The sequence below is a fragment of the Tribolium madens genome, unplaced genomic scaffold (assembly GCF_015345945.1).
Source record: "Tribolium madens isolate multiple individuals breed KSU strain unplaced genomic scaffold, Tmad_KSU_1.1 Scaffold_71;HRSCAF=194;Tcas5.2_LG6, whole genome shotgun sequence".
Lineage (NCBI taxonomy): Eukaryota > Metazoa > Arthropoda > Insecta > Coleoptera > Tenebrionidae > Tribolium > Tribolium madens.
The window spans coordinates 1,510,086-1,519,053 of NW_025401041.1; the positions used below are offsets into that span (position 1 = coordinate 1,510,086).

The window sequence follows — 8,968 nt, forward strand, 5'->3', positions numbered from 1 at the left end:
TAAATTAATAAAATAAACGGTACTAATAATACCTATTATTGACGCRTAGGAAAATTAGTAACAAAAGGTACTCACCCATTATAATCTCAGTAATAAAAAAAAAAAATTTACAAAACACTTGAGGGTAGGTTGAATATAAAGTAACTTAAAATTCTCAAACTACGGACTAAGAAAAACACTAGGGGAGTGGCCTAAATAAAAATAAACACGATGGGTCCAATTAACATGTGAGGGTGTGGACACAAAGACAGTATACAAAAGATCAGGGGATCAGAACAATTGGAGAAACAATGTAAAGTAAAGGAAAAGATCAGTCAAACTCTAAAAACAATTGCTGTTAGAKTTATTAATAAATTAAAATACGGWRGGGTTCAACAATAAGAAATCTGAGATTTGWTAAAAACGCGTAATTATAYTCAATAAATTCACAGTATGRTCTAACGGTGTTAATCTTAAGTATTTTGCCATCRAAAGAAGGAAACGATTAACGCATGCCGTTTCCTTTCTTTATAGGTGTCGTAAATTAAACGGGCATAGTAAGCATAATATTTGGAGCGAGAYAARGAGATTAGCTAAGCCATCTGAGAGAGAAGAAACCACTAAACGGGTGACAGGACGTGAAATAGGAAAAGAAAGCTTCTTTAAAGTGTTAATTACAAACACGTGTTCTTGAATCACGACAAAAATTTAAGTTCATTCATMAATCTGAAATTATAAAAATAATTGAGTTCGTCTGTTAATCAGTTGGGATTTAAAAACACCAAACTGCCGGTTAATTGATTCGATCTAGTTATCAATCGAAATACCTATTTAGTAACCCTATTTTTTAACTAAATATGGCGATTCCACAACCTCAAGTCAATGCTAATGTGCCCCCACTTGACCAGCAAGTACAACCGCAATATGCAGGTAATCCACTGGGATTATCAACCGCGGCCACCCAGCTAATTCCAATTTTTGCGGGTGACGAATCGGTGCGAACCTTCTTAGGATACGTTGAAGATGTGGCAGAATTGGAAGGTTGGACCGAATTGCAAAAGGTCAAGGTAGCGAAGCTCAAATTACAAGGGGCTGCTCGTCGATTGGTAGAATGGAACGAGGAATTAAAGAACCCTAACTGCACTTGGAACCAATTAAAAAATGCGTTGATTAATCGATTTGAAAGTAAAGTAACCCAGGTAGACCATCTACACCGTTTTCGACTCTGCGTACAACGAGCAGGTGAATCAGTCACCGAATTCGCGGAACGGTTACAAATGTTAGGAGCAGCTACAATCAAGAGAACTGCGGATCCTAATCAAAATGATTGGATTAGAACACATCTGCGTGAAGAATGTTTAATGCAATTCATCGAAGGCCTAGCAATGCCCATCCAACAAAGGGTCATGTCAGCGGCACCAAGAACTTTTGAAGACGCGGTCGAAATTGCCCTCCGAGAGGAACAAATCGAAAACAGATTGCGACGAAAAACTTTACAACGAGCAATTGAGGCCGAGGAATTTAAATTACAGGGCAAGCAAGAAGAGCCTGTGCTTAAAGAACATCTGCAATACATAAAAATGCCAAAGTACAGTCGGCAAAATGGACAACAAACCCTTAAGTGTTGGGGTTGTAACAAAACAGGCCATATGCAGGCGGATTGTAAAAATTGCTTCGAATGCGGACAACGAGGACATTTTAGACGCCAATGTTACAAGTTAAATCAACCACAATCCGGGGTTAAAAGACAAAATTGGAATCGCCCACACGCCGGTAATAAAAGCGAGGGCTGGAATCATTCACAACCAAGAGATAACAGGCAAAATTGGGTACGTTCACCCTCAGGAGATAAAAGACAGGGATGGACTCAGCGCAAGCCAAATTTAAACTTCAACAGGGCCGCACCTGCCCAACAAGGGGCGGCCCGCAACTAAATGCACATAATAACCAAAAGCAACCCCACATCTGTAACATTAAATTAAGCACAAAATATAACTCAATTTCATTAAACATCGAAGGAAATTACATTAAAGCATTAATAGACACCGGCTCCGACATATCATTAGTTAAATATTCAGATCTAACTGATAAACAGCAACTTAGAATTGTTGATAATAACCTTATATTACGTGACGTTCAAGGAGCAATAATTCGAAACATGGGAAAAATTTCGTTAACAATAGAAATAGGAAAGACCAAATGCATTGAACAAGATTTCATCGCCGTAGGGGATGAGATGCAATTTCAAGGAACTATGTTAATCGGACTCGACTTTTTACATAAATTTAAGGTGATTATTTGTTGGTCACAAAAACTAATGAAAATCTGCAACTACGAGATTCAATTGGAAACAGAGGAAGATCAAGTTAGAGCAATGACAACAGGAATTATGCCAAGCAAGAAATCAGTAATAAATGAAGAAGAATTAGAAATAAATGAAGAAGAATTAGGATCACAGAATAACTTCCAGGACGAAAAAACGACTTACCGAAAAATGACTCCCAACAATGACCAAGATAAAGAAAACAGAGAAATAAATGAGGTAAAAGGTATCCCGATAGACGGGAAGGGGGTCCCGATGGGCGGGACAAATAAAAAAGGTATCCCATTAAATGGGAAGGGTATTCCGATAGACGGGATAAATAAAAAAAGAAAGAAATGTAACCCAATAAATGGGAAGGTGATTCCGATAGACGGGAAGGGGAACCCGATGGGCGGGATAAATAAGAAAAAGTCCTCTTCAGAAAATAGCATGCATGCACAAACAAATGACAACGTGACCACTGACATTGAATGGTCGTCTCATCCACAACAGGATCCAGGATGTAACAAGGAGATTCATGACCCATCAAGCAAAGGGGACGCTCTTTGCAAGAAGGATGATCATATAACGAATCTACCACAAGGCCATCAATCAGAGGAAACGTCCCGAATTAGACTACTAGAACAAATTATCGTCCCAGCTCGATGTAGAGCAATTTGTATAGGAAAAATGGAAAAACCAATAAACGCAGAAGTTATTCTAATTGACGCTTACCAGCATCAACACAATGGTATGCTAACGGCACGGACTTTAAATGAAAATCAAGAGACCGTCATTGCTCAAGTTCTAAATCTCACGAATCAACCAATCAAACTGCAGAAAGAAGAAATTATAGGAAGGGCATACGCGGTGGAAACACTACCGTCACTCATAGAAAATGAAAATCAAATAAGAAACATTCAAGTGGACGCTGCGGAAATCGAAAAACTTTTACAAACTTTAACTTACCCAAGGGAAGACATGGAAATGTGTAAAGAATTTGAAGAGCTAATTAAAGAATACCATGACATATTTCGCGCTCCTGATCAAAGATTAACATGTACCACTGAGGTAAAACATCGAATTATCACAGAACCAGTACCTCCCATTTCAAAACGGCCTTATCGAGTACCGTACCATCGCAAACATATTTTGGATAAAGAAATCCAAACACTCTTAAACAACGATATTATACAAGAAAGTTCTTCTCCATGGTCAGCACCAGTCATCCTTATCGAGAAGAAGAGACACCCGGGCGAAGATCCTGAATTTCGCCTATGCATCGACTACAGAGAATTGAATAAAGTCACTAAACCAGACTTCTTTCCCTTACCAATATTACAAGAAACAATTGATCAACTAACTGGAGCTTCCTTATTTTCAATCATGGACATGGCCAGTGGATATTTTCAAGTAGAACTTCACCCAGATGATCGCGAAAAAAGTGCCTTCAGTACTCCTACAGGACATTATGAATTTAAAAGAATGGCAATGGGCCTTCGAAACGCACCCAGTACATGGCAACGCCTCATGTACTCAGTTTTCTCAGGCTTAGTTGGACTTGAATGCTTGGTCTACTTAGATGATGTTATTGTGTTTAGTACATCAGATGTCAAAGAACACTTACAACGCTTACGCGATGTTTTTGACAGAATGAGACAAGCCAATCTTAAATTAAAACCCACCAAATGTAATTTTCTTATGAAAGAAGCCAAATATCTTGGACAYATCATTTCMGCGGAAGGRATAAAAACCGATCCGGMGAAAACAAAAATCGTATYTGCGTATCCRGTACCCAAGAATCCAAAAGGAGTCAGAGCTTTCTTAGGATTATGCGGATTCTACCGGAAATTCATACCAAATTTTGCCACAATTGTAAAGCCTCTCATTCAGTTAACAAAGAAAGACGTAAAATATCAGTGGGACCACGAACAAGAAACCGCCTTTAACACACTTAAACAAGCCTTAACAACACCACCTGTGTTAAAATACCCCGATTTTAGAAGACCATTTATCTTAGCAACCGATGCTTCAGGAATAGCCATCAGCGCTATCCTCTCCCAGAAATACGAAATAGAACATCCTGTTTGCTATGCTAGCAGATGCCTTAAAGATCCGGAAACTCGATACAGCACCATCGAAAGAGAAGCACTCGCCATCGTTTGGGCAGTGAAATATTTCCGATGTTATCTCATTGGCACAAAATTTACCATCATCAGCGACCACAGGCCATTAAGATATCTATTAACCATAAAAGAACCAAGTTCTCGATTAGCCAGATGGGCTATGACACTAGCCGAATTCGACTTTGAAGTCCAATATCGTCCAGGAAAACAACACCACGTCGATGCTTTCACTCGAATCGACTATCCTGATGAAACAGAAAAACTGATACGAAACATCGATACCGAATGCACTCCCATCATCTACGACCTCGAAGAAATTAAAAAGACACAACAAGAGGATCCTGAACTGGCTAAATTACTCCATCAAGAAGGGATCTACCAAGCACCAAATGGACTCATCTATAAGGAAAGAAAACCAGGGGAGAGACAAGACAAACTATTAGTTCCAAAAAGAATGCAGCGGAAGCTTATCCAACTATATCATGACACTCCATTCATGGCCCATGGGGGCAGGAAAAAGACTACAGAACTAGTTCAAAGAGAATTCTACTGGAAAGGAATGACTCAACATATTCGAAAATACTGCGAGGGATGTCACTCATGTAACATCAGGAAAACACATCCCCATCCATCAGCGGAGATACAAACCATGCCAGTTCCAACCTGCACGTTTGGACTAGTATCAATGGATATAGTCGGCCCACTCAACTTAACAACCAACGGAAACAAATACATACTCACTTGTATGGACTACCTAACTCGTTACCCTGAATGCATCGCAATACCAGATATGAAGGCAGAAACTATCGCACGAGCCTTCGTTAATAACATCATTTTACGCCATGGAACACCACGAATACTCTTAACAGATTGTGGAACGCAATTTTTATCAGAGTTATTCACAGAAATCTGCCAGAAGTTAACCATCGAAAAAATACAAACAACTCCATACCGACCATCAACCAACGGAGTAATTGAAAGAATGCACCATGTACTCAAAACCATGCTATCCCACTACATCACCGAAGAAAATAGCGATTGGGACGAAATGCTGCCTTATGTACTAATGGCATACAGGAATCGCCCACATGAAGCAACAAAAGAATCACCTTTCTTTCTGATATATGGACGTGATATGGAACTACCATTTCACTCTATCCTCAAACCGGATAGAGTTCGCTATGACATAGATATCCATTATCCTACAGAACTAATGGCAAGATTAAATAAAGCATTACAACAAGCATCCAAAACACTAGAAGAAACCAACGAAAAACGGGGAGAACGACTAAATCGCAAACGCAAATTACGTGAATTTCAAACAGGAGATCGAGTCTACCTTTATACACCCACAACAAAAGGAAATAAGTTAGCCTCTAAGTTTTATCCCAAATGGAGTGGCCCTTATCGCATCATAACTCAAACAGGACCAGTTAATTTCAAGATCAAGGAAATTGGAACACAAAAGGAACTCTTAGTCCATGCAGATAGATTAAGGAAATGGAAAACGAATGTAGAAATAAGCAACGAGGTACTAGAAGAAAATGAAGAACCTGCAAATGACGCCTCCTCTGCCGAATTACACGAGGAAGAAGAATTAAATGACATAGATGAAGAACCAGAACCAGTAGAAATCCCAAATCATCATAATCTTCCTATTTGGTATCCAGCCTTAAATAACCAACATGATAACCTCAACGAAGAAATTGAAAATGACTCAGATACTGATAGTTCAGGAACTATAACACCAGAAGAAGACGACGAAGATGACTTTAATATAGAATCTTCCGATACATCAGATAATGATGATAATGACGATGATGACGACGAAGACAATCACAGACGACAAATACCACAACATCCCTACACCACGAGAGCAAAAGGGAGAGCATCACCACATCCGTGGGTGTTACGCTGAGCTATCTAAAATCTTAAGCAAAAACACTGAAACGCTATATATACTACATTATGTATATAGCCCTAGTTACGTAACCTTAACTGCTAACAATTACACTCACTCAATGAAGATACCAACTCAGACGACGGATGGTAATTGAATATTTTCAATTCCAGATCTCATCTTAACAATAACCTCACTGGGGATTCTCATACCAATAAGCGATACCTTGATTGCCTACGATTGCCAAAATGCATCTACCAATATCACAGTCATCTCATTAAATGACGTTTCACCATGTCCTGATCCAGCCTTTAGCTACTCTACAGAAGAAAAATCGCTACAAGTCATTCAAAAGGACCAATTTGAGAAAGTACACGTAAAAACTTGTATGATTGAAGTAACTCGCATGATTATGCAATGTGGCATGTTCAGCCACACAAGTCCCACACAACAATCGTTATACACCTACGTACATAAAGTAGGACGCGACGGATGTTTAGAAATACACGAATATCAAGAATACCGAGGATTCCATGGACACATTTTCTCACAAATCACACCAAATAGCACAACAGGAGGATCCGTTACTATTGCAGGCACCGTAACGATGGACGGACACTGTGTAGGAACTAGTTACACCGATAACGGCATAACCTGGACAAATGTCATCGTCATGGCCGCCGTTAAAATTACTGTACAAGACTATACCGCCCGCCTCAAACTCGAACAAGATGAAATAAGCTTACGCGGAGGTGTTGTTTGCTCATTCTTAAATGGTTACTGCATTGATGCTATGGTAGGAGAAACGGTGTGGACGCCAGTAACGTTACCAGATTGCGATCGATACGCTGTTTTATATCAAGGAATAGGACATATCGTACACCACGCTCACGATTCCCAAGCCACCAGATACGTAGTAGTAGAACAACATGACAAAGTTTTTGCTTTATCCCTTGTAAAACCCCATGCCGCTTGTGGCATGCGCGTCTGGCAAACAGAACACCCGAAAATTCTGGTAGCAGAAACAGAAACAGATCCACTTCTCACTACCTGGCGCAGAAAAGTCACACCTGAAAATATTGACCTAACGGCATATATCAATTCAAAATTCCTCTACAAGGAACAATCACTAAAAACATCTATGGATCGCACATACGCTTATACAATTCATCGAAGATGCCTCTTACGCCGAGAAATATTAAAGAACCGACTGGCACTAGCACCATTATCCCCAAACGTAGTAAGCACCCTCGTAAAAGGACAACTAGGATTCATCGGAAAAGTCGCAGGGGAAGCCCTATACATCCTTCAATGTGTGCCTCGCGTTGTTGAAATTCGACGAACTAACGACTGTTACATGGAATTACCAGTCCAAGTAGACAATGAACCCTATTTTATGTCTCCTGTAACTCGAATTATACAGCGCTATGCTGAACAAATTGAATGCAGTTCCTTAATTCCACCACTGTACAAAATCAATAACCAATGGACAAGTTTCAGTCCACAACCAGCAATCGGCATCACCCCAATTACATTAACGGTAGACACGGAAGGACATCTTCCTTTTAATTCAATACAAAGCCTAGGCACGGGAGGTCTATATACACCACAAGAAATTCGTGAAGCACAACAAGCTATGCTATTTGGATTTGAACGTACAGCAATCTCTAACATACTAACTCGAAAAGCCCTAGGACAAAAGGTCGACTCCCAAGGAGTTTCAGTCCTATCAATGTTTAACACGGAAGAAATGGAAAAGTTAGCTGAATCAACAATTGCCAAAATGTGGGGTTGGCTCAGCTGGATAGGAAATATCACCAGCGGAATGATTGGACTTTATATAGTCTGGAGAGTACTCAAATGGATTCTGGAAGTTGTGATAAACGCAATCACAATCCACCAAACACATGGATGGTCTTTCAAATTATTAGCCAGTTTTTGGGACAGCCTTACATTATGGTTCCTACACCTTAAACACAAAAAGGAAGTCGCCAAAAATTTAACGCAACAAACACCAACTAGAACTCCTGAACCATCTGCTCCGGAATTAGTAGACATAGAAGTAAATTCCCTTAGCAAATCAGAGCCTTGTCTTGCTACCCAAACAACCCAACCAATCTACCCAAGCCTATCAACCAGTTCATCCCAGAAACAAGTCACTTTTGTAGAGACGCCCGATAAAAAGACTTGGCTTTAAATAAAACACAGTCGCGAAAAATTCTAAGTTAGCATATATTCTTCGTAAGAGTAGGTACATTATAGGTTAAATAATTCGCACTCACGTAGCCGTAACTACGAATAGCGTCAGTATTTTTATACATTTAGTTGGAGCAAGAAAAGTTAAATTTGAATAATAGCTTGCCCACATCTGGATCTCTCCCACACGACTCCAGAGAAACAACCACCCAAGGCACGCACTTAATTACTCAACTCCAAAGTTCTCAGAATCTATGCTTTTACTCAAAACAAACACCATGACCCAAAGATCACAATTCACACAAAAGGGGGAGAAAGTCGTCACACCTTCACGAACTAATAGCACCACCACCACCGTCCTCAACCAGTGGAACATCACTTCTCAATACCAAGAACACACCACGACAACCACCAAAGGCTGTCTTCACCTGATACCACCAACACTCGTCGAAGCTCCAGAGACCA

The 8,968-nt window shown here is 39.9% G+C and overlaps 3 protein-coding genes across 3 annotated transcripts; all 3 read left to right on the forward strand.

Moving 5' to 3' along the window:
* The first annotated feature begins 836 nt into the window (after nt 1–836).
* LOC123009113 lies at nt 837–1,913 on the forward strand. Its single transcript, XM_044405235.1, has one exon. The coding sequence runs from the start codon at nt 837–839 to the stop codon at nt 1,911–1,913; it is 1,077 nt and encodes a 358-aa protein (XP_044261170.1).
* Nucleotides 1,914–2,137: 224 nt separating this feature from the next.
* LOC123009114 lies at nt 2,138–3,644 on the forward strand. Its single transcript, XM_044405236.1, has 2 exons — nt 2,138–3,586; nt 3,627–3,644. The coding sequence occupies exons 1-2, from the start codon at nt 2,138–2,140 to the stop codon at nt 3,642–3,644; spliced, it is 1,467 nt and encodes a 488-aa protein (XP_044261171.1).
* Nucleotides 3,645–3,667: 23 nt separating this feature from the next.
* LOC123009115 lies at nt 3,668–8,504 on the forward strand. The gene is made up of 2 exons (XM_044405237.1): nt 3,668–4,018; nt 8,010–8,504. The coding sequence occupies exons 1-2, from the start codon at nt 3,668–3,670 to the stop codon at nt 8,502–8,504; spliced, it is 846 nt and encodes a 281-aa protein (XP_044261172.1).
* The last annotated feature ends 464 nt before the right edge of the window (nt 8,505–8,968 follow it).

Excerpts from the sequence above, each read along its gene's own strand:
- LOC123009113 (XM_044405235.1), top strand. The coding sequence starts at position 837 with ATGGCGATTCCACAACCTCAAGTCAATGCTAATGTGCCCCCACTTGAC.
- LOC123009114 (XM_044405236.1), top strand. The coding sequence starts at position 2,138 with ATGGGAAAAATTTCGTTAACAATAGAAATAGGAAAGACCAAATGCATT.